Below are 25136 nucleotides of genomic sequence, written 5' to 3' on the forward strand. Positions count from 1 at the left end.
GCAACCACTCGATGTGTCTCTCTCACATTGATGTTTCTCTCTCTCTTCCTTCCTCTCTCCCTCCTGCTCTATCTGAAGATAAATACAACACTGTCCTCTGGTGAGGAAATAAATAAATAAACAAACAAACAAATAAATAAATAAGACATGCCCTGGCCAGTTTAGTTCAGCATTTACAGAGTCGGACCAATGAGTTGTGGGTTCAATTCTGGTCAAGGGCGCTTACATCAGTTGCAGTTCATCCCTGACCCTGGTCAGGGTCATTTGGGAGGCAATCAGTTCATGTCTCTCTCACATCCATGTTTCTCTCTTCAGATCTCTTTCTCTTTCTCTCCCTCCCTCCCTCCCACTCTATCTGAAGATAAATGGAAAAATAGCCTGTGGCGAGGATTAAAAAATAAATAATAAGACAAATGGTAGTACACCTTGGGGATGAATAAACATTTTACACAGACCCAGTTGCCCTCAGTGCCTCCCACCTATCTTGGGAAGCTGAATTCATTCTCTTCAACCTGAGTCTAGAGCAGCGATTTAAAAAAAAAATTGTATTGATTTTTAGAGATGAAGGGGGAGAGAGAGAAATATCAATTTGTTGTTCCACTTATTTATGCACTCATTGATTGCTTCCTGTATGTGCCCTGACCTGGGATAGAACCCATAGTCTTGGCTTATCAGGATGATGCTCCAAGCTAGTTACCTGGCCAAGCAGTAATTTTCAACTGATGTGCCGTGGCACAGTGGTGTGCTGCAAGAATTTTTAAAACATGCAATACCTAACTAGTTAGGGGCACTGACTTCTTGTCCCTTAGATTGTCAAATTTTTAAAAAATGACAACAGCCAACACAGTAGCTGTCTGGTGTGAATGAGTCAAGATTATACCTTTTTTTGTGTGTGTGTCAGATCAGCAAAAGTATATTTTTTGGTGTGCCACAGAATTTTAGTTATTAGTTTATGTGTGCCATGAGATGTAAAGGGTTGAAAATCACTGGTCTAGAGCCAACTCTTTCAATTCCAAGCCCACTACTCTTTTGCATGCACTGTGGTGGCCTCCATTCAGGAAATCCAGGACTAATGTGTGGAGGGGAACAGGAAGGTAGACCCACTGACAGTGTGAAGCAGAAGCCCACCAAGCCCCAGCCCCTAGCCCAGCCCTGGGCAGCTGCTGCTGCTGCTGCTGCCTCCACCCCACTCCACAGTTAATGAGTTAATCATCCCCTAGGGGAAGAGGCACTTAGTGCTGACAATGAGGCTAATTAGCAGAATACCAATTAGTGCCAGGGGACCGCTAAATGTGGGAAGGGGGCATTTCCTGTGTGGAAGTGCCTTGTTCATAGGGAGGACTGGAGTGAAAGGATGGGAACAGACAGCATTTCCTGTCTCCACATCGTCCACCAGCACACCCCTCTTCCAGGAAGGCTTCCTAAACTCACTCTACTCCCCTGTGGTCAATTCTGAGACGGTGGAGTGAGGCTTGGGTGAATGAAGGGCAAGAGCCAGGACCTGTGTGAAACTTTTCTAATTGCAAAATATTTCATATATATAAAAATATATGAATACATATAATAAAAGTTCATATACCCACCACTCAGCTTAAGAAATGTCACCAATTCACTTGATGGGCTCTCTGTATATCCATTATCCCTATTTTATTTTATTTATTTTATTTTTTTATCCTCACCTGAGGACATTTTTCCATTTTTTGTTCAGATAGAGTGGGAGGAAGAGAAACATAAATGTGAAAGGGACACATCGAGTGGTTGCCACACCCGTAGGACCCAACCAGGGCTGGGGACAAACTGCAACCGAGGTACATGCCCTTAGTGGGAACCGAACCTGGGTCTCTAGGGATCATAGACCGAGGCTCTAACTGCTGAGCCAAACCGGCCAGGGCCATTATCCCATTTTTTTCCCACCCACCTGGGAGATAACCCTTCTCACTCAATCTGTGTGTGCTATACTCTCTTGTAGACTATGCTATTTATTTTCTTTCTTTCCTCCCTTTTGAGCAGCTACATCCAATAAACTTTGTGCAATGATGGAAATGGTCTATACCTGTGCTGTCCAATATGGTAGCCACTGGCGAGTGAGCACTTGAAATGTGGCTAGCACAAGTGATAAACTAAATCTTTAATTATTTCTAGTTTTTTTTTTTTTTAAATCATCAGATAGAGTGGGAAGGAGGGAGAAACAGAGAGACATATTGATGGGATAGAGCCACATCCACCATCCAGGGCCCAGGATGAACTGCAACCAAGGTACGTGCAATTCACTGGGAATCGAACCTGTGACTCATTGGTCCTCAGGCCAACACTCTAACTGCTGAGCAAAACCGGCCAGGGCTTATTATTTCTAATTTTAATTAATTTAAATATAAACAGCCAAATGTGGCTCGTGGCTACTGTACTAGACAGTGAAGCTTCAGGACATATGTACCTAAGTACCCCACAAAGGTGGAGACTTGGTTATACTCACTTCTGTGAGTCTAGAACAGTGTCTGGCAAATAGTCAGTAAATATTTAAGTCAACAACTGAATCTTACAGCAATTCAGTTATATAAGTATTATCCCCATGTCCCAGTTGGGATCACTGAGGCCCAGAAGTGATGTGACATGAGAAGGCACCTTGGTAATAAGTGACAACTCCAGGATTTGGGCCATGTTCTTCCCGACCTTGAGCGTATACCCTTAACCACTTTGAAAAGGGCTTCCCTGAACCTCTCTCTGTGCTATCACTTGAGGAACAGGAGGCAGCTCCTCCAGGCCCTTCTCTGTACACCTCCCTCACCTGCAGCTGCAACAGCTCCTGTTCTCCAGATGTCCTGGTTTCCTTCTACTCAGGCAGCACTGTGGGAACTTATCCTCCCAGCTGCTAGGTAACCGAGCTCCCAAAGCCACAGACAAGTACAGTGGAAATGGAGACAGCAGAAAGAAAAAAGGAGTGGGGTGGCGAGGTGAAGAAGCTTGGTGCTATGTGTAGGCAGGGAGGGGTGGCTGAAACAAGAACTCACTTCGACTGGGGAAGAGGCATGGATTTTTCCTACCCTTTTATTTATGAAACGCTTATTGAACTGATATGAAGTTAGTGTCTGTCAGCAGGCTCGTGGAGGGAGTCAGTGTGCAGCCTCCACCCCTCCCCACTGTGGGGGCTGAAGCCAGAAGAGGCTCCATCCTTCCCTCCACCTTGGCAGCAATGGGCTAGGAGAGGCCCTGGGGCAGAGGAGGGAGAGATGGGAAGGCTTGCCCCAGGCATCCTGGCAGGAGTTTTGCTTCTCCTCTGAAGCAGTGGTTTGAATTGGGCAGCAGGAAAGGTGAACTCTGGAACCCTCTCCTGCCTACCCAGCCCGGGATTGGGAGTATCTTCTTTGGCTGCTTCTCTAGAAGGGTCCTCTGTCACTTTTCTCATCCCCTTCAGAGATGCTGCCTCCCACAGGTCTCAAAGGGCCCTGCCCTCAGTCCTCAGGGGCAGGGGGCAGGGAACCAGACTCAGTGAAGCCCAGCAGCTTAGTGACCTCTCTGGCTGGAGCTCCAGCTATGTCCACACTTCCAGGGGCATCACACCCTCCTTGCTACCCAGGGGGGGCAACAAAGACTCATCCTCCAGGAACTTGAGGGGAAAGTGGACCAAGTGGCCCTGGACCTGGGTGAGCTCAGACCGGGCCAAGGGGGGACTGACGATGGCTAGGGGCTCCACAGCCACGTACTCCCGGAGTGCCCGCAGGGACCGTGTGGCATTGGATGGCAAGCAGCGGAAGATCTGAGGAGGAGTACATGGAAGCTAGTAAGGCTTGGGCAGACTTTGCCAAGAGCACAAGCCCCACTGAGCTGGATGCCCCCAACCCTACACCATCCCTGGGCCACTGAATCCCACGACATGCCCCCAGACTCTCATGTCCCTTCTGGGAATGGCTGTGTGGTGGGGCTTCTCTCCATCCCATCCTGAACAGGATAATCCATGAATTTCCCCCTGGCCCACTCCCCTCAGCTCCCACCTGCTCATAGATATTGGCATTGCTCTCAGCTGTGTCTTGCCACAACTGGAAGAAGTCATCACAGACAGGGTCTCGGAGATCCAGGTCTGGCCGGGCATCTGCCCCAAGAACAACGCTACAGGAGAAAGGGGTCCCAGGAGGGCCAGGTTAAGATCCTGAGAGAGCCTAAATACCAGGAAAGTTATGCTGTGCCTACCCAGGTCATTCAAAATGGATGCAAAAGAGTTTTCCGTTATCTCTACTTTGATGCTTTTAAAAATGTACCAAGTGCCTGGCTGGTGTGGCACAGTGGTTGAGCATCAACCCAAGCACCAAGAGGTCGCCAGATGGATTCCTGGTCAGGGCACATGCCCAAGTTGTGGGCCAAATCCCCAGTGCGGGGCAGGCAGGAGGCAGTCTATCAATGTTCTCTCTCATTGATGTTTCTATCTCTCTCCCTCTCCCTTCCTCTCTCTCTAAAATCAAAAAAGAAAAAAATAATTAAAAATAAATAAATAAAATGAAAATGTACCAAGTTATTTTTAAAGTATTTCTCAGCCCTGGCCGGTTTGGCTCAGCGGTTAGAGCGTCAGCCTGCGGTCCAGAGAGACCCGGGTTCGGGTCCCGCTAAGGGCATGTACCTCGGTTGCAGTTTGTCCCCGGCCCTGGTTGGTTGTACGGGTGGCAGCCACTCAATGTGTCCCTTTCACATCGATGTTTCTCTCTCTCTCCCTCCCACTCTATCTGAACAAAAAATGGAAAAAATGTCCTCGAGTGAGGATTAAAAGAAAAAAAGTATTTCTTGTTTTTTGGGTGTCCCTACTTTGCTGGCACCCCAAACTTGAATAGTCTTCCTAGTGGGAAATCTAATACTATGTCTAACCAATCCTCCAACCTGCTCAAAAGGTAAACACCCCTCCACCTCCCACCACACCCTGTAGCACCCACCCATTCTCTACCTGAAGCAGTGCTTCCGCAAACTCGAGGCAAACCTGCCCGCCTGATATTCTACACCATCCATGAGGGAAGGCTCCATCTCTGTGTCCTCAATCAGCACAGCCAGTTCACTGTCCCGCTTCCCCAGCAGGCTCCGATCATTGATGTTTGCAGAGCCTGGGGTGGGTGTAGGACACATTGTGTCCGCCTGAGCCCAGAGGGACCCTCCACCCCATCACCTCTACCAGAGCATGTGCCTGTGGGCAACAGTCCTTCTTTTGCCTCCATCCCCACTGGGCCTCAGCAGCAGTTACATCCCTTCATCCCGTTGCCCTTGGCTGGGTCCTGTTCCACCTCTCCCACCCTGTTCTTGATGCCAGGGACCCAGATTTAGCACTGACCAATGATGACTGTCCGGTCGTCAGCAATGAGCATCTTGCTGTGGATATAGATGAGCTCTGAGACTGGGTGCCCACCCAGCTCTCCGTGTGTGCGGAGTCCACAGATAGATATATAGTCCCGCCACGCTGTCCCCACTGTAAGTAAAAGAGATCAGGGGAAGGGGAGTGAGATGAGAGGAGCCCTCCATGTGCAAATGGAGCCTGGTCCCATCCACCTCCTCACTTCAGAAGCCCTTGAGAGCCCAGTCTATACACTTCTCTCTCCAGTGAAAGACCACCTGTGACCTCAGGGCAGTAGCCCCAGAAGCACACAGGAATAATAGACCCCTTCCCTCCACCTGGGTCTCCAGGTCCCCCATCTCCTCCTCCTCAGGGGTCCAGGGCTTCAACCTCCAGTCCCCTAGAACTCACTGGCTGCTTTGAGGCGATGTAGGATTGAATATTCTCCACGACACAGGGTCCTGAGGGGAAAGAATGGGTGGAAGAAATAAAGGCTGGAGGAGGGCATTGGGGATGTCAGGAGAGAGGCAGACCTTGAAAGTCTAGCGGGAAGAGATCAGGATAGAATCAGGATGGGACATGGGTAAATAGGGCCACAGAGACCCCATAGGAGGTCACCTGTAAGTGAAGTGCAGAATGGCTTGGATGGAGTTACCACCACCTGTGGAGATGTCACCCTCAAAACCAGGGAGCAGAGGCAAAAGCACGTAGACTCGGAAGCATTGCCCCTGTCTGGGGAGGGGGTAGAGTCAGAGATTTGATTTCTCCCCAAAGCCCCACCCCTCCAGTTGGGCTTAAACCACACCCTCAATCCAACCCTCCTGCCAGTCCACCTTACTTGTGGGCCTTCAGGATTCTGTCCACAATCTCATCGCCCACCTTGTTCAGAACTGTCCGTCCATCTGAGCAGCTAATGAAGAACTGATTCTAGGGCAGGGACCAAAGAGACATCAGCAGCCAGGCCCCTGCCCATCCTCAGTTCCCAGCTGCCATCTACATCTCTAAGCTGCAGGCCCCAGCCCCAGGCTTCTCCAGGCCCAGCTACCCCAGCCCACAACATTGATCCTGCTGTTATCCTAAGTCTCTCTCCTGAGGCAACCCCTCCTCCATTTTCTCCCCTCCTCCCCCAAGTCAGACCTCAATGTAGAGGAAGTGCTGGCTCTCCCTGATAGTGTGCAGGTAGGCATTGAGGATGGAGTTCTCCAAAGTCCCCGCTGACCAACGGTCCACTGACCGCAAGACCTAGGGGAATGGCAAATATGATGTGGTTTCTGACTCCAGGAGGGGAGAAGTCTGGAGGGCAATCAGGTCAAGGAGAGTGGGCTGAAGGGAGGGAGAAGTGGGAGCAGGCTGAAGTTGGGGCCTCACCTGCACAGTGGCACACTGCCCCCCTGGGAGTGTGAAGGGGAGATGGTTTGCGGAGCTGGTGGACTTGGGCAGCAGGTAGGGGTACATGGGTGTCTTGTACTTGGCTTTGGTAGTCTAAGGGGGAGGAATGGCAGAGTCCGTGGGAGGTGGCAAGCTGCCCCTGGATCCCCACAACCTCCAGCATTCACAGGAGGGAGGGCGCACCTTGGTGAAGTTCCAGCGCTGGATAAAGTGCCGGGCCAGGTCCCGGGCAGGTGGGCCATGGACAACCACCCCAACATCTCGCCAGGGCATCCGGGCTGTAGTCTTCCTGTCAATGAAATCTGGGGATCCCGAATGAAAAAAAAGCTGGTGTAGCAATACTCATATCTGATAAGATAGACTTCAAAACAAGGGCCATAATAAGAGCCAAAAAATGTCACTACATAATATTAGAAGAGGATAAATCCAACAAGAGGATATAATCCTGGTAAACATATACACACCAAATATGGGAGCACCAAAATATATTTTAAAACTTCTGGAGGACTTCAAGGGAGAGATCAATAGCAATACAATAATAGTGGGTGACTTTAACACCCCATTCACACCACTGGAGAGATCTTCGAGACAAAAAATTAACAAGGACACAGAGTCATTAAATGACAAACTGGATCAGCTGGACTTAATTGATATTGACAGAGCATCTTACCCCAAAGCTGCAGAATATAATTCTTCTCAAGTGTATAGGGTACATTCTCAAAGGTCAACCACATATTAGGACACAAAGTAAGTCTCTACAAATTCAAGAACACTGAAATCATATCAAGCATCTTCTCAGATCACAATGGCATGAAACTAGAATTCAATTACAACAAAAACATTCAAACACTTGGAGACTAAATAGCATGTTATTAAACAACAAATGGGTTACCAAGGAGATCAAGGAAGAAACTAAAAACTTCCTGGAAACCGCCCTGGCCAGTTTGGATCAGCAGTTAGAGAGTCGGCCTGAGGACTAGAGAGTCTCAGGATCGGTTCCCACTAAGGGCATGTACCTACGTTGTGGTACATTTCTGGCGCTGGTTGGGGTTGTGCAGGTGGCAACCAGTTGATGTGTCTCTTTCATCGATGTTTCTCTCTTTCTCTTCCTCCCTTTCTCCCTCCTGCTCTATCTGAAGATAAATGCAAAAATGTCCTCAGATGAAGATTAAAAAAAAACACAAAAATTCCCGGAAACCAATGAAAATGAACACACAACAACACAAAATCTGTGGGATGCAGTGAAAGCAGTCCTGAGAGGGAAATTCATAGCATTACAGGCCTACCTCAAGAAACAAGAAAAATTCCTAATTGACTTTCTAACCATACAACTTAAAGAACTAGACAGTAAACAAAAAGAAAAATCCAGAGCGAGTAGAAGGAAAGAAATAGTAAAGGTCAGAGCAGAAATAAATGACATAGAGACTAAAAAAACAATTCAAAAGATCAATGAAACAAAGAACTGGCTCTTTGAAAATATAAACAAGATTGATGGACCTTTAGCCAGACTCACCAAGAAACAATAAGAGAGGACCCAAATAAACAAAATCAGAAATGAAAGAGGAGCAGTAACAACCTACACCACAGAAATACAAAGGATCATCAAAACAGTATGAACAATTACACACCAACACATTGGACAATCTAGGTGAAATGAACAAATTTCTAGAAACACACAGTCTCCCAAAACTGAACCGGGAAGAGAGAGAAAACTTGAACAGACCAATAACAACTACAGAAATCGAAGAGGTAATCAAGAAACTCCCAGCAAACAAAAGCCCAGGCCCTGACAGCTTCACGGGGGAGTTTTACTGAACATTCAAAGAAGATCTAACACCCATTCTCCTCAAACTATTCCAAAAAAGCCAAGAAGATGGAAGACTTCCAAACTCGTTTTATGAAGCCAGCATAAACCTAATTCCAAAACCGGATAAAGACACTACAAAAAAAGAAAACTACAGGCCAATATCACTGATGAACACAGATGCCAAAATCCTTAACAAAATATTAGCAAACCAGATCCAGCAATATATCAAAAAAATTATTCATCAAGACCAAGTGGGATTCATCCCAGGGATGCAAGGCTGATACAATATTCACAAATCAATAAATGTGATACACCACATAAACCAAATGAAAGATAAAAAACACATGATCTTATCAACAGATGCTGAAAAAGCATTCAACAAAATCCAGTACCCATTTCTGATAAAAACACTCAGCAATGTGGAAATAGAGGGATCGTATCTTGACATAATAAAGGCCATATATGAAAAACCTACAGCCAACATCATACTCAATGGGCAAAAACTAAAAGCATTTCCCTTAAGAACAGGAATAAGACAGGAATGCCCACTTTCAACACTTTTATTTAACATAGTACTGGAAGTCTTAGCCACAGCAATTAGACATGAATTAAAAATAAAAGGGATCCAGCCCTGGCCGGTTTGGCTCAGCGGTTAGAGCGTCGGCCTGCGGTCCGGAGAGACCCGGGTTCGGTTCCCGCTAAGGGCACGTACCTCGGTTGCAGTTTGTCCCCGGCCCTGGTTGGTCGTGTGGGTGGCAGCCACTCGATGTGTCCCTTCACATCGATGTTTCTCTCTCTCTCTCCCTTCCTCTCTCTCCCTCCCACTCTATCTGTACAAAAAAATAAATAAATAAAAATAAAAGGGATCCAAATTGGAAAGGAGGAAATGAAATTGTCATTATTTGCAGATGACATAATATTGTACATAGAAAACCCTAAAGACTCCATCAAAAATCTACTCGATTTAATAAATGAATTTGGTGCCCAGCTGGTGTGGCTCAGTGGTTGAGCATCAATCCATGCACCAAGAGGTCACCGGTTTGATTCCCGGTCAGGGCACATGCCCAGGTTGTGGGTCTAATCCCCAGTGGGGGGCATGCAGGAGGCAGCTAATCGATGTTTTTATCTCTCTCTCCCTCTTCCTTCCTCTCTCTAACAATGAATAAGAAAAAAAAAAAATTTTTTTTAATGAATTTGGAAAAAAGCAGGATACAAAATTAACGTCAAGAAATCGATGGCATCCCTGGCCGGTCTGGCTCAGCAGTTAGAGCGTCAGCCCATGGACCAGAGAGACCCAGGTTCGGTTCGCACTAAGGGCACATACCTCAGCTGCAGTTTGTTCCCAGCCCCAGTGGGAGTCGTGTGCATGGCAGCCAGTCGATGTGTCTCTCTCACACTGATGTTTCTCTCTCTCTCTTCTTCCCTCTCACCTCCCACTCTATCTGAAGATAAATGCAAAAATGTCCTTGGGTGAGGATAAAAAAAAAAAATCGATGGCATTCTTATACACCAATGATGAACTCACAGAAAGAGAAACTAAAAAAAAAAAATTCCATTTACCACTGAAGAAAAAAATTAAGATACCTAGGAATAAACTTAACCAAAGAAATAAAGGACCTCTACAGAAAACTACAGGTCATTTAAAAAATAAATAGAGGAAGATATAAAAAAAGTGGAAACATATGCCCTGTTCATGGATTGGAAGAATTCACATCATTAAAATGTCCATACTACCCAAAGCAATCTATAGATTCAATGCAATCCCCATCAAAATACCAACGACATATTTTACAGAACTAGAGCAAATACTCCAAAAGTTTATATGGAACCAAAAAAGACCCCAAATAGCCACAGCAATCTTGAAAAAGAAGAACAAAATAGGTGGGATCAAAATACAGGATATCGGATTATACTACAAAGCTACTATAATCAAAACAGCCTGGTACTAGTACAAGAACAGGTATATAGATCAACAGAACAGAACAGAGAACCCAGAAATTGACCCAAGACAATGTGCTCAATTAATATTTGACAAAGATGGTAAGAGCATATAGTGGAGTCAAGACAGCCTCTTCAATAAATGGTGTTGGGAAAATTGGACAGCTACATGCAAAAAAATGAAGTTCGACCATCAACTTACACCATACAGAAGAATAAACTTAAAATGGATAAAAGACTTAAATGTGAGTCGTGAATCTGTAAAAATACTAAAAGAAAATGTAGGCAACAAAACTTCCAATATCACACGCAACAGAATTTTTACTGATACAACACCTAAGGCAAGAGAAACAAAGGAAAAAATGACTATATCAAACTAAAAAGCTTCTGCACAGCAAAAGAAACAACCATCAAAATAAAAAGAGAACCCACTATATGGGAGAACATAGTTACAAACGATACATCAGATAAGGGGTTAATTTCCAAATATATAGAGTATTCATACAATTCAACAAAAGAAAGACAAAGAACCCAAATCGAAAATGGGCAGAGGACCTAAAGAGACACTTCTCCAAACAGGACATACGAATGGCCAAGAGACATATGAAAAAATGTTCAATGTCCCCTCACACCTGTCAGAATGGCTGCCATCAACAAATCATCAAACAACAAGTGCTGGCAAAGGTGTGGAGAAAAGGGGACACTAGTGCACTGCTAGTGGGAATGCAGATTGGTACAGCTACTATGGAAAACACTATGGTGTCACCTCAAAAAGTTAAAAATTGAACTTCCATTTGACCCAGTGATCCCACTTTTAGAATATACTCTAAGAAGCCTGAAACACCAATCAGAAAATATATGTACCCCTATGTTCATAGCAGCACTATTTACAATAGCTAAGATCTGGAAATAACCCAAGTGTCCATCAATAGATGAGTGGATAAAAAAGCTGTGGTACATATATACAATGGAATACCATGCAGCTGTTAAGAAAAAAAGATCTCTTATCCTTTGAGATGACATGGAAGGACCTGGAGAATATTATCCTAAGCGAAACAAGCCAATCAGAGAAAGACAAGTATCACATGATATCACTTATTTGTGGAATGAGCTAAACAAACTGATGAACAAAGTAGACCCAGAGACATAGAAGTAGCGTACAGACTGACAAACCTCAGAAGAGGGGGTGGGGGAGGAGGGAGGAGAAAAACCACAGAACTAATATGCATGTATGTGTATCCAATGGACAAGCTGGGGATGGGGCGGGGGGGGGGGCGTTGGGAGGAGAATGTCAGTGGGGGGAAAAGGAGAAACATCTGAAACAAAAATAAATTAATAAAAAAAGTTAAAAAGAAAAGAAATCTGGGGATCCCAGAAGAGTCAGAAGAGAGGTCAGGGATGGTCCCTTGGGGATACTTGACACAGAGCTGACCAAAGGGAAGGCTGGATTATCCTTGACCCAGCTTTCCCATTCCCAGTTCCAGCACCGACTTTTGCCCCTACTTCCAGCTCTTGGGGACTTTGTGGGAGGGGACCCTCACCTTCAAAAGGCCGGTCCAGCTGCACCCAGTCCTTAATGATAAGATTGCTGTAATCCTTGCCCAGCCAGAAGAGTTGGTTGTGAGAGAAGTCTGGGATGGCTGACGAGTCTGAGTCCTGGATGGGAGGCTGTGAGGGGAACACACCCAAGCCATGGGCAAGGAGCGGTCATGGGGGCCATACAGAGCCGGGACCAAAGAGAAGATAGGAACACTGAAAGAGTGTGAAACAGGGAGACAGAGACACAGAGAGTAAGAATGAAACAGAGTCTGATTTCCCAGCCCTCCCTTTCAGCTGCACTTCCTAGAGGAACTGGCGGGAGGAGGGGGGGTAGTGGAAATGGGAAAGGGACTGGGTCATTATATCTCAAAGTGGGTTCTTGGGGTTCCAGAAAGGCCAAGGAACACTGGGTGTGGGCAGCACTTGAAATGACTGGAGGGGAAAGGCTAAAGCTGGGAAGGGGTGTAGATTTAGGTTAGCTGAGTTTGGGGGAGTTCAGGAAGACCTTAGGGGATTACCTGTGGGGCAGCTGATTCAGAGGGGTCCCCAAGGTCAGTCAGTCGGTAGTGCAGGTCATCCCAGCGGCCATAGGCGAGATCCAGCCCTCCCAAGAAGGCCACAACTTGGTCTACCACCAGGAGCTTCTCATGATGGGCCCACAGTGTCACCTGGTCTGGGTGGCGCATCACCTGGAGCAGGTATGGAGGAGTTCATGAGGGTGGGCTTAGTTGAGAGAAAGATAAGAGGTGGTGTTGGGAGGGAAATGGAAAGGCAGAAGGATAAGATGACTAAGGAAAGGGAGGGTTGAAAGGATGGGGAAGAGTGGTGAGGAGGGCTGTAGTGTGGGAGGGGACTCTGAGGTATGAGTCACCTTTATGTTGGGGTGCAGCAGCATCAGAGCCCTCTTGCTATAGCCACTGTTGATGCTCAAGGCCAACTCCACTTCCTTAAACAGTAGTACGGACACACGGACACCGTCCTCCTGGTGGTGCATAGGGTATCAGATCCTAACGCCTCTCTCAGAAAGGCCCCTTTCCACCTTCCCAAAACCTTCCCCTTGCTCAGGATTCCTGGATATCCCTCCACCCAGCCTGGAGACCCTCAATGCTCTGCCACGTATACCTTGCTTTGATGCTTGCAATGCAGTTAGCAACAGGTGAGCAGTCCACTTATTTACTCATCCATCTATATATCTACCCACCTATCTATTGTTATCTATCCATCCATCTTCCCGACCATGTACTCATCCCCTCATCTACTGTCTGTTATTCATCCAACTACCCACCCATCCGCTTACTGATCCACCTGTCCAAACTCATATCCTTACATATACTTCCCTTTCCATCATTTACCCATCCACTCTCCATCATCCACATATCTTTCATCCTGTCCATCAACATCTACAGATGCCTCCAACATGATAGACACTGTGCCTTTTACTGGAACTAGTGATATTAATCAGTCCAGTGAGAGACAGACATGTACACCCCCAGGTAACACAATAAAGTACAATGGGTACTGGGAGGAAAGTCTATACCAGGTAGAGAAGGAGCATGAAGAGGGAGGTGTCAGTTCTCCTTGGAGAAGAGGAGGAAGTGATGTTTGCTGAACACTGAGCCAGGATGGACACATTTCCTCCCCTTGAAGCCTCGGGTTCCTATGTTCCTTCATGCTTCAGTCCCTTCTAACCAACCCCACCACACCTCCCCTCCAGCCTGACTGCTCTCCTCACCGCCTTTTTCTTGAGCATAATGTCCAGTCTCCAATCATCTGAATGGGCTGGACGCTTCAGGTAAATCTCAGGACTCAACCTAGGATTCAGAGTGGGGGGTTGAGGATCATAAGCTAAGCCCCAGATACGGCCACTCCTTCCTTTCCACTCCCTCCTGTGATCTGTAAATTGATCTGACATAGGCCCTATCCCACCCCTTTTTGTTGGGCTTTTCCTGCACTTACCACCAGTCTGTGATGAAAATCTCCTCTCGAGCTCGCAGGATGGCGTCTGCCACAGCAGCAAAGTAACCTGCCCCATTCACAAACCTGGGGGGAGGCCAAGCCAAGGAGGTCAGGGGAGTCAGAAGCCAGAAAGCTCTGGAGAGTGAAGACCAGAGGATAGTCATGGGTCAGAGGTGACAGCAAGGTCAAAGATCAAGAGTGATCAGAGAGGTCAGATGGTATCCGATATATCAAAGTGGGATAAATATGCCAGTATGAGCTAAATAAAGTTAAAAATGAGAAAAGAACAAACTAAAGAAAGTGACTAAAGACTGGGAAGATTAATACATCACACACAAAGATTTCCAACACAAGCCAACTGAAAAGTGAACAAAGAATAAGAACTGACAGTTCACAGAGGAAATCAAAATGGAATCATAAGAAAAGATACTCAATTTCACTAGCAAACAAGAAAATTGATATAAAATGAAATAACATTCTTTAATTCACCAGATTGGCAAAAATTAAGATCACTGGTAACATTCAATGTTAGCATATGAGGAAGTGAGTATTCTTATAGACTATGGGTTGTATTGGTTATAACCTTTTCAGATGACCAATCATAAGAAAAGATACTCAATTTCACTAGCAAACAAGAAAATTGATATAAAATGAAATAACATTCTTTAATTCACCAGATTGGCAAAAATTAAGATCACTGGTAACATTCAATGTTAGCATATGAGGAAGTGAGTATTCTTATAGACTATGGGTTGTATTGGTTATAACCTTTTCAGATGACAATTTGGCAGTATCTATCACAATATTAAATGTACACACACCCCCTTTTTTTTGGTTAATCCTCACTTGAGGATATTTTTCCATTGAATTTTAGAGTAGAAGGGAAGGAGAAAGAGAGAGAGAGAGAGAAACATTGATGTGAGAGAGACACATGGATTGGTTGCCCTCCCATATGACCCCAAGAGATTGAACCTGCAACATGCCTTTGACTGGGAATCGAACCCACCACCCCTCAGTCCATGGGCCAACACTTTAACTGTTGAACCAAACTGGCCAGGGCTGTACATACCCCTTAATACTGTTATATTCACACAGTAATTCTATTTCTAGGAATATATCCTATTAAATGCTTATGCAAAGATTATGTTCATTGCAGCATTATTTATAAGAGTGAAAAATAGGTGCCCTGGCCGGTTTGGCTCAGCGGTTAAAGCGTTGGTCCATGGTCCAGAGAGACCCGGGTTCGGTTCCCACTAGGGGCACATACCTCAGTTGCAGTTTGTCCCTGGTTGGGGTCGTGTGGGTGGCAGCCAGTCGATGTATCTCTCTCATCGATGTTTCTCTCTCTCTCTTCCTCCCTCTCTCCCTCCCATTCTATCTGAAGATGAATGCAAAAATGTCCTCAGGTGAGGATAAAAAAAAGGGGGGAGGAATGAGTTAAAAATGGGAAATAAACTAAACACGTTTATCTTTAATCTCCAATACATGTATTAAGTGAAAAATATATCATAGAAGAAAGAACATAATCTCATTTGTGTTAAAACACAAAGTACCATATATGCATAAGAATATGAAAACATGCAGGATAAAAATCTGGGAGAATAAATGTCAAACTGTTGCCAGGGTTACTTCCGAGGTGAGAAAAGGTATTGCTAGGAGGGAGTATAGGGAAGTAGCAGTAAGGGCTGGGGGGAAAAGGAATAAAGAATTGTACAATGAGTGGGAACTTTAATTTTTTAATGTGTTTGACTCTTTTTTCCCTTTTATTAATTTTAGAGAGGAAGTGAGAGGGAGAGAGAGATAGAAACATCGATAAGAGAGAACATCGATTGCCTCTTGCATGCCCCCCACTGGGGATTTGGCCCACAACCTGGGCGTGTGCCCTGACCAGGATTGGAACCGGCGACCTCTTGGTGCATGGGCCGATGCTCAACCACTGAGCCACACCGGCTGGATGTGTTTGACTTTTTAATAATGTTCTAATATGATGGTTAGGAGCAGGGTCTTAACCAGGCCTGCCTGGATTTGAATCCTGGCTCTACTGCTTACAAGGTGTGTGACCTGGGGCAAGTCACCTAACTTCTCCTTGTCTCCGTTTTCTCATCTGTGAAATGGAGATAACTATACCTTGCCTTGTAGGGTTGTTGTAAGGATTCAATAAGTTAACACATATAAAACACTTACAACAGTTTCTGCCATATAGTAAGTGCTACATAAGTATTAGCTATTACTATTCTTATGTTAAAAACAAATCTTCGCACCACCTTCCATGTCTCACCCCTACCTATCCTAAAGATCAGCTTAGTATTAGGGTCAGGGGCTGCTGACTCCCAGACTCTTCTCTGGCCAATCCTCCTCACTCTACAACAACAGTCAGCCGGGTGGTTCCCAAATACACCCGGCCTGGCTATTTCTACCTTCTCTGCATGGACCACCCTTTTCCATGTTCTTTAACTTGCTAAGGCAAACCTCAGGGTTACTGCCTTCTGGAAGCCCAGTCCTGACATTCTCGCACTGGGGCAGACGCTACTCCTCCGTGCTCACACCTTGTATCTACCACCAGCATGGTGAGCTCCCACGGCTTTGTGATTGAATCACCTACTGGACTGTTTTATTCCTGCCGCTGCACACGGCATATAGTAGTGCTTAGAAATGTTTACAAATAAAATGAATAAATCAGAGAGATTTGAGGAAATCACAGAGGACAGAAAGTCTAGTCATGTGGTAAAAGAGGTTCAAAAGATCACAGGAGATCAGCTTGTTCAGGGGTCAGAAGAGATTACCAAGTCTGAGGGTAAGAAATATTAGAGGAGAATCAGAGAGATCAGTGTGGTTAAAAAAATTCAGGGGGTCTGAGAGATTCAAGAAGTCAAAGGGGGAAATTATTGAGGTCAGAAGAGGTCAAAGGACATAAAAGAGGATCAAGGACTCAGGGAACACCAAGGGGGTCAAGAAGGCCACAGACAAGCTCACAGGGACATCAGTGTCTTACCACCGTGCCAAAGCCCCAGGCCGGGGCGGAGCATAGCTGTCATGCCTGTGCAGCTGCAGGAAGTCTCTGCCTGGGCCTTGGGCCAGCTCAGTGATTTCCTGGCCCCACCACCTTGCCTGCCGGTAGCTGCTGCACTTGAGAATCAGGGACCTGGACAGGAACAATGAGATGGATCACAATCCTCACCCTTGGTACCTCTGTACCTCTAGCCTAGCCCAGAAACCTTCCCACTTTAGCTATCATCTTTTTCCTACTTCCTCCCTTAGTCCCTAAATCACAACTCCATGGGGACAGGGTATATATCTGCCTTATTCACTGTTGGGTTCCTGGCACCTAGTATTATGCCAGGCACTCAAGTTTGTTAAATGAATAAATGAATGGACTGCATTTCTTTTACATGGAGAGTCCCTCCCTCAAGCTTGTACTCAGGCCCCTTTCTCTGGGCCCAGACACTAAAAGCAGTCCCAAGCATCTGGCTAGAACAGTTCCCTTGTTCCTAATCATAGCCAGCTCCAGGGGCATGGAAATGCCTTCCTTTCTTCCATGGGCTCTTCCACAAAACTCCCCTCAGGGCTCTAGGCTGGCTATTTACTCACCAGGTGTCTGTCCACACCAGGGAGGCCTTACCTGTGGGAGGTGTCGATCCGGACCCCATACCGTGTCTCTGTGCTCCTTTTCCCCACCTGCACACCGAAGCCAGGGTCGAAGAGCTGAACAAATGAGATGGTGCCTGTCTCGAGGCACATGTACAACAGGAAGGAGTCCTTTACCACCAACCACCTGGAGCAGAAGGGTTCTGTCTGTTCCCACCCTTTGGGATCTCCTTCCTCATCTCTGCTCAAAGTCCAGCTGCTCCACCCCAGGCCTCACCTCTTGGACCAGCGATAGCAAACTTGGTCTCGGCCACAGCAGTTAAGGCCAGGAACACGGTGGCCACCAGAACGCTTCCGGATCACCCCTTCCCTGTGGGAAAAATCAGGAAGAGATGCTGGATGGGGACTCCAGACCCCTAGCCCACACTTCATTGCATTCCCCATTCTCAGGCAGTAAGAGATTCAGACATTTTACAGGTGGCTGGGTGAGGGGTGTCAGACACTTACAATCCTTTGGATCCAAGGTCTGGGATAAAGGATAACTGACTGACTTCCAGGAACTCTGTCTGCAGAAGAAACAAAGGCTCAGAGGACAGACTCTGGCCTTCAGCCCCTCAGACCATACTGACCACAGTCCTCTGCCCCTGGGGGTCTGATTTTCCTGATCCACCTAAGAACCAGGCACCCAGCCTTTGAACCTTACCATGGCATGGTAGTTGCGGTAGAAAGACATGGTCAGGAGGCGGTTGAGGTAATTCTCCAAGTATTTCTGAATTAGAAATGGGAGTCAGAGACATATGGGACCATAGCACTTTGCACACTGACGCCTTCCCAGAGGACCTGGTGTGTAGTCGCACCTGTTTGCTGGATGCATGTCTGCTGGAGCCCTCAGGACCTGCTCGGGGTAGAGAGGGCATCTCTCTGTCAGCTGCCTCTCGGGCTGGAGGATACGGAATGGCAAAGCTGTGGAAGGGATGGGTAAGGGCTAAGTAAGAGCTGGGAGGTCTGGCTGGTGTGGCTCAGTGGTTGAGCGCCGACCCATGCAAAAGGTCGCCAGTTGATTCCCAGTCAGGGCACATGCCCAGATTATGGGCCCAATTCCCAGTGGGGGGCATACAGGAGGCAGCCAACTGATGTTCTCTCTCATGGATGTTTCTACTTCTCTCTCCCTCTCACTTCCTCTCTCTCTCAAATCAATAAAGGGAAACAAAAAGTTAAGGAAAAAAAAAAAAGAGCTCTGGCTGGTTTGGCTCAGCGGTTAGAGCGTCGGCCCGTGGTCCAGAGAGTCTCGGGTTCAGTTCCCACTAAGGGCACGTACCTCAGTTGCAGTTTGTCCCCATCCCTGGTTGGGGTCGTGAGGGTGGCAGCCACTCGATGTTTCATGTTGATGTTTCTCTCTCTCTCTCCCTCTCTCAACAAAAAATGGAAAAACGTCCTCAGGTGAGGATTAAAAAACAACAACAACAAAAGAGCCTGGGAGGCTGAGTGCCTGGATTCCTGAAGCACTGGAGATGGGGTCTTGGAGAAAGGAAGGAGACCTAGAGACTGGCAGAAGGAAGGCCCCTTACACTGAGAATGGAGGTAAGAAATGGAGGAGGCTGCCAAAGGCATTTTGGGCATCCAGCCCGGCTAAGATACTGGCACAGAACCATGGACAGAGAGAGCTGAGCAGGGAAGGTTTCCTGGTAACCAGGGTCAGAGGAGTAAGAGAATGGCCAGAGTTGGGGGAGGAGAGTTTGGGGTCTGGGGGTGAGACAGGCAGAAAGGACTGATGGGGGCTGGGGCAGTGACAGCCACAGGGTGTGGTGTACCTTCCCTTCACAAGAAGCAGTCTAGTCCCCACTCACCGAGCCAGAGGGAGCAGACTCATCAAGACTTTGTGTCTCAGGAGGTCCCGATGTAGCTCCTGGAAGTGACGGAACTTCTTCTTGGTTGTCCAGGTAAAGTCACCATGAGTCAAGCGGACAGAATACAGAGTGCAGGTTCCTACCTGGGGGTGTGCGGAACTTAATGGACTCCCAACTCTGGCTAGTGCTCCCTTAACCCTCCCTCCCTCTACCCCTTTGGTCTCAGCCCAGCTACCTTGGATCCGCTGGTATATCTTTCAGTGCCCACCACCTGGGCTGTGACAGGAACCCCAGGGGCAAACACCAAGGGGCGCATTTTGAGAGGCTGAAGGTCATAGATGGCCAGAAAGGGGTGCATCCGGTCAGCTAGGAGGAAAGAAAGTGTAAAAGTGTAGAGCCCTGGAGGTCTCAATACCCTTCTCCTCGTCTCCCTGAAGGTCATCCTCCGGGGGTACCTGGGTCTTCTCCCTCCCTCAGAGTGTCCACCTCATCGGGCTCCATATGTAACTGGCTGGAGTCCAAGTCGCCCCCAGAAGGGAAGAGGCTCTCTGGGCTAGCCGTCATCCTAGGAATACAGAGAAACCTCAGAGAAATGATCTGCCCTGCAGAACTCTGTCCCCTATTCCACCCTCCAGGTTCTCCATTTCCCACAGTTCCCCCTCTTCTTACCCACCCGCCTAACTCCCGATAACTCCCAATCTCTCTGATTACGGCCCCATCGTCTGCAACATCCCGCCAACCCGCCTCTAACATCCATCCCCTACTTCGGTTCTTCATCCAGAACCCCTGAATCCCACCTTCAGTTCCGTAACCAGGGCGTGCAGCCAGAAACACCCGGCCAGGCCCCGAGATCTCTGAACTGGGGCAGAGCAGAAGCCAGGGAAAGGGGACCCGGAGGTTGCACGGGGCTGGGAGCCGCCGGGACTCAAGCTAGGCCAGGCCAGCGGGGAGAGGGGATCCCTGCGGGAAAGAGGAAGTTAGGCGCTCCAATCCTGGAAGGGAAACCCCAAAATCCGAGCATGCAGCTGAGTCAGAAGGCCCGGCAGCCCGGGCTCATTCCGGACCCCGCCCGACTTCCTGGGCCCCGTCCCGCCGCGCCCCCTCCCCCGTCCGCTCACCCGGGCAGCCGAGCCGCCGCCGCGGGGTCGCGTGCAGAGAAAGCAGACACGAACCGGAGCTGCAGCCCACACCCCAGAGAACCGGGGCGGGGCGGCGCTGCGCTCGGGGCCTGCCCTCGGGGGCGGGACGGCCCCCGCCTCACCTCCGCGGGATTCTCGTCCGTGCTGGCCCGCCTTCGCCGCCCTCGGCCCGCCCGCTGCCCTGCGCGCCGCCTGCCCCGGGGGTCCTCCTCCGTGTGCCCCGGTGGCGCTGCGGGCTCGGTGCGTCCCGCGAGGGCGCCGTCAGCCGGGCTGTCCGTCTGTCCCGCGCCGTCGGTTCGGGTGTGCCCTGCTGCCGCCCTGTGGGCGCTGGACGCGGCGCACTGCACCCCCCATTGGCGCGGGCCCCCGGCTCTTTCCGCCCAGATCGAGATGCGCCTCCGCGGAGGGGACCTGCGGGTGTTCCCTTCCCGGGCGGGCAGGGAACCACACCGGGTCTGTCTTCGGCAGCGTTTGTAGCTAAAAGGAATGATAAAAGGTCCGAGGAATGGTGGCCATAAATTCAATGTATGCAAGCTTGCATTCTTGCATTCATTCATTTTTTGCGCACTTGCTCCATGCCAGACCTGAAGGTACTCAAGTGAACAAGAGTCATGAAACCTGCTGTCCTGAAACTTACAGTATAGGGGAAAACAGGTACATTTTCAGGTTCTAAAGGACAATATATTTTAAAACAGTTTAAAGTAGATATCTTTATCTCTTCTTTGAGTGGACATTTGGGTTGTTTCTAGTTTTTGTCTCTTGTGAATAAAGCGCCTATAACATTCCAGTATAAGTCTGTGTAGATATATTTGTTTTCATTTCTCTTGGGTAAATAGCTAAGAGTGGAGTTACTGGGTCATATAATAATTGTGCTTTAGCCTTGTAAGAAACTGCCCAACTGTTTTCCAAAAACAGTTGTTTCATCTTACATTTTCAGTTGCTCCACACATGGCCAACATTTGATACTGTCAATCTTTACAGTGCTAGCCATTCTAATAAGTAAAATCATACATCATTGTAGTTTTTTTATTTCTCTGATTATTGATGTTTTGACCACATTTTATGCGCTTATTGGCCATTTGTAGATCTTTTGTAAAGTGTCTGTTCAAGTCTTTGCTAAGTTTTCAAGAAATCATGTTATTTTGTCTTACTGAATTGTAAGAGTTATTTATATATTTGGATACAGATCCTTTATCAGATATATGTATTGCAAATATTTTTTCCCAGAATGTGGTTTGACTTGCTAAAATAATGGTGCCTTTAAAAAAAAGAAAAGCCCAGCCCTAGCCGGTTTGGCTCAGCGGTTAGAGTGTGGGCCTGCGGTCCAGAGAGACCCGGGTTTGGTTCCCGCTAAGGACACGTACCTCAATTGCAGTTTGTCCCTGGCCCTGGTTGGGTCGTGCGGGTGGCAACCACTTTATGTGCTCTCTCTCCCTCCCTCCCACTCTATCTGAACAAAGAATGGAAAAAAGAAAGAAAGAAAAGCCCAGCCAGTGTGGCTCAGTGGATTGAGCGTTGTTCCATGGACTGAGAGGTCCTGGGTCAATTCCTGGTCAGGGCACATGCCTGGGTTTCAGGCTGTACCCCAGTGAGGGGCCACCCTCAGTGGCTGCAGGAGGCAGCCAGCAGATGGATGTTTCTCTCTGACATTGATGTTTCTCTTTCCCTTCCTTTCCCTCTAAAAAATCAATAAAAACATCTAAATTAATTAAATTAATGGTGCCTTTTGAAGATAAGTTTTTTATTTCGATTAATTTGTGGTATATAGGCTATATTACTTAGCAATAAAAATGAATAAAGTATAAATAAATGGTGCAGTCACCTTGGAAAACAAGTTCCTCAAACTGTTAAGCATAGAGTTATCATATGGCCCAGCAATTCCACTCCTAGGTATATACCCAAGAAAACTGAAAACACATCCACACAAAAACTAGTACATGAATGTACATAGTAGTATTACTCAAATAGCCAAAAAGTAGGAACAACCCAAATGTCCATCTGCTAATCAATAGGTACACGAAATGTGGTTTAATCTCTACAATAGAATATTATTCAGCCATAAAAAAGAATGATGTCCTGATACACTCCAACATGGATGAGCCTTGAAAACATGCTAAGTGAAAGAAGCCAGACACAAAGAACCACATTTTTTATGATTTCATTTATATGAAATGTCCAGAATAAGTAAATCCATAGAGACAGAAAGTAGATTAGTGGTTGCCAGTAGCTGGGCAGATGGACAGGGGAGTGACTACCAATGGGTCTAGACTGTCTTTTAGGGTATGAAAATGTTATAAAATTGGCTGTGATGGTTACACAGCTCTGTGACTAAAGTAAAGGCGACTGAATTGTATACTTTAAAATGGCGTATTTTTAATTTAATAAAGTTTTATTTTTCAAATTGTACAGCTGGTGGGACCTGTTGTTCATACATCTTTACCAGTAGCTTGGGCATCCCCACCCTTGGTGTTTCTGGTATAAATTACTTGATCTCTGTGCTTTGAAACTAGTTTAATAAGTTCTTTACTAAGGAGCTCCTGTGCCCTGGCAACAGCCAAGGTTAAGCTTATAGTTGGGAACTTCATTACAGAGCTTATCATATGTTGCTTTGTCAAATGAGGCTAGGTTATTGAGCTTGTCCCAAACTTTGCCTTTGGGTCACTTCTTTTTGGCCCTGCCCCCAGGTTTGTTCACTGGGTCTTTGTCTTTCTTGGTCGACTTTCCGGCATCCTTCATCTTGTCCTCTTTGGCAGCGTAGCGAAGCTCAAACAGCAGCTGCTACCACTGCAATCTTGCTAAGATGTGGACAAAAGGTTAGAAGGGTGAATTTTATGATGTGTAAATTCTCTCTTAATAAAGTTGTTAGTACCCAAAAAACCAACAATAAACTGTTAATGCATGCAACATGGGTGAATTTCAGAACATTATGCTGAAAGAAGAGAGACACAAAAGAGTAATACTATGTGATTCTGTTTCTATAAAGTTCTGAAACAGGCAAACCAATCTACAGTGATGGAAATCAGATCAGTAGTTGCCTGTGGCAGGGGGTGGGGGAAAGACTGACTAAAAGGGCATGTAAGGGAACTCTGTGATGGTAATGTCCTATATCTTGATTGGGGTGGTGAGTCCATGGTTATATACACTTGTCAAAACTTGTAGAACTGCCCTGGCCGGTTTGGCTCAGCGGCTGGAGCATTGGCCTGCGGTCTGGAGAGACTCAGGTTCGGTTCCCGCTAGGGGCGCGTACCTAGGTTGCAGTTTGTCCCCAGCCCTGGTTGGGTCATGCAGGTGGCAACCACTCGATGTGTCCCTTTCACGTCGATGTTTCTCTCTCTCTCTCTCCCTCCTACTCTATCTGAACAAAATGTCAAAAAATGTCCTCGGGTGAGGATAAAAAAAAACAAAAACCTTGTAGAACTGTACACTAGGATGTGTGCATTAAATTATATGTACATTTTTACTTCAATAAAGTTCATTTAGAAACAAAAACCAGATTTCTGTCTGAGTCAAGGCAATCTAGTCAGTATTGCTTCCCAACCTTTCTCACCCACATCATTGCACCCTGAGGGAATAAGATAGTATAGTTTTATTGGAGGGCATCTAGAGTCCTTGGCTAGGGTGCTCTGTACCTGAGGCTCCCAGCCCAAGCTCTGGGCACCCCCCAGGCCTGGCTGAGGGCATCAATACCTGCCAGGGACATGCTTGGGAAGCTCAATGTGGTGGCAAACAGAGTGGACTCTGGGGTCAAACTGATGGGAGTGTGGATGAGTTCCTGCCCTGCTGATTATTATTATTATTATTATTATTTTTTTTTATCCTCACCCGAGGACATTTTTCCATTTTTTGTTCAGATAGAGTGGGAGGGAGAGAGAGGAAGAGAGAGCGTAAGAGAGAAACATCAGTGTGAAAAGGACACATCAAGTGGCTGCCAACCGCACGGCCAACCAGGGCCGGGGACAAACTGCAACCGAAGTACATGCCCTTAGCGGGAACCGAACCTGGGTCTCTCTGGACCGCAGGCCAACGCTCTAACCACTGAGCCAAACCAGCCAGGGCCTGCCCTGCTGATTAACTGCCTGTGTGACCTTGGGCAAGTTATTTAATCTCTCAGTGCCTCCAATTCCTCATCTGTAAAATCAGGGTAGTAATAACACTTGCCTCAAAGGATCATTGACATGGTAAAATGAGATGAGATAACATGTGTGGGTCCCTAGAATCTACCTGGCACAGCATAATTAATCAATCACAACTAACCATCTTCTTAGAAAGAGACAAGAGCTACCAGATCTTTTTTTTTTTTCATCCTCACCTGAGGATATTTTTCATTTATCTTCAGATAGAGTGGGAGGGAGGGAGACAGAAATATCAACATGAGAGGAACATATCAACTGGTTGCCTCCTGCATGACCCCGACCAGGGCTGGGGATGAACCACAACCAAAGGTACGTGCCCTTGACCGGAACTGAACCCACGACTCACTGGTCCACTGGCCGATGCTCTAACCACTGACCCATACTGGCCAGGGCACTACCAGATCATTTAATGAGAACATAATATTTCCCTGACTAGTAAAGTTTCCTGTTATATATATATATATAAAATAGACTATTGTGTAAAATTATAGATCTTGG

General features: G+C 47.0%; 1 protein-coding gene and 1 pseudogene across 2 annotated transcripts; both read right to left on the bottom strand.

Moving 5' to 3' along the window:
• Positions 1–3081: 3081 nt before the first annotated feature.
• On the bottom strand, positions 3082–20548 carry PLD2 (phospholipase D2). 2 transcript variants are annotated; one of them, XM_036268214.1, is made up of 26 exons: positions 20485–20548; positions 20164–20326; positions 19822–19931; positions 19602–19732; positions 19367–19509; positions 18377–18482; positions 18223–18288; positions 18027–18085; positions 17797–17889; positions 17554–17706; positions 16927–17076; positions 13935–14018; positions 13711–13789; positions 12850–12960; positions 12497–12667; positions 11981–12107; positions 6878–6996; positions 6674–6787; positions 6443–6547; positions 6144–6232; positions 5924–6037; positions 5717–5766; positions 5306–5440; positions 4928–5081; positions 3990–4104; positions 3082–3754 (listed from the first exon to the last, which is right to left on the bottom strand). In XM_036268214.1, the coding sequence occupies exons 3-26, from the start codon at positions 19928–19930 to the stop codon at positions 3530–3532; spliced, it is 2802 nt and encodes a 933-aa protein (XP_036124107.1). In that variant the 5' UTR covers position 19931; positions 20164–20326; positions 20485–20548; the 3' UTR covers positions 3082–3529. The 2 variants fall into 2 exon arrangements, with proteins under 2 accessions (XP_036124107.1, XP_036124109.1); XM_036268216.1 differs by lacking the exon at positions 20485–20548 and having other exon boundaries at positions 20164–20331.
• Positions 20549–22931: 2383 nt separating this feature from the next.
• Positions 22932–24205, bottom strand: LOC118634879 (annotated as a pseudogene).
• Between the last annotated feature and the right edge of the window lie 931 nt (positions 24206–25136).

The sequence above is a fragment of the Molossus molossus genome, unplaced genomic scaffold (assembly GCF_014108415.1).
Source record: "Molossus molossus isolate mMolMol1 unplaced genomic scaffold, mMolMol1.p scaffold_m16_p_19, whole genome shotgun sequence".
NCBI lineage: Eukaryota > Metazoa > Chordata > Mammalia > Chiroptera > Molossidae > Molossus > Molossus molossus.

Excerpts from the sequence above, each read along its gene's own strand:
- PLD2 (XM_036268214.1), bottom strand. The coding sequence starts at position 19,930 with ATGACGGCTAGCCCAGAGAGCCTCTTCCCTTCTGGGGGCGACTTGGAC. Across the intron at positions 12,961-13,710 it reads TTATGCTCAAGAAAAAGGCG|GAGGACGGTGTCCGTGTGTC; the intron begins GTGAGGAGAGCA and ends ATGCACCACCAG. Across the intron at positions 5,441-5,716 it reads ACATCGCCTCAAAGCAGCCA|TGGGGACAGCGTGGCGGGAC; the intron begins GTGAGTTCTAGG and ends TTTTACTTACAG.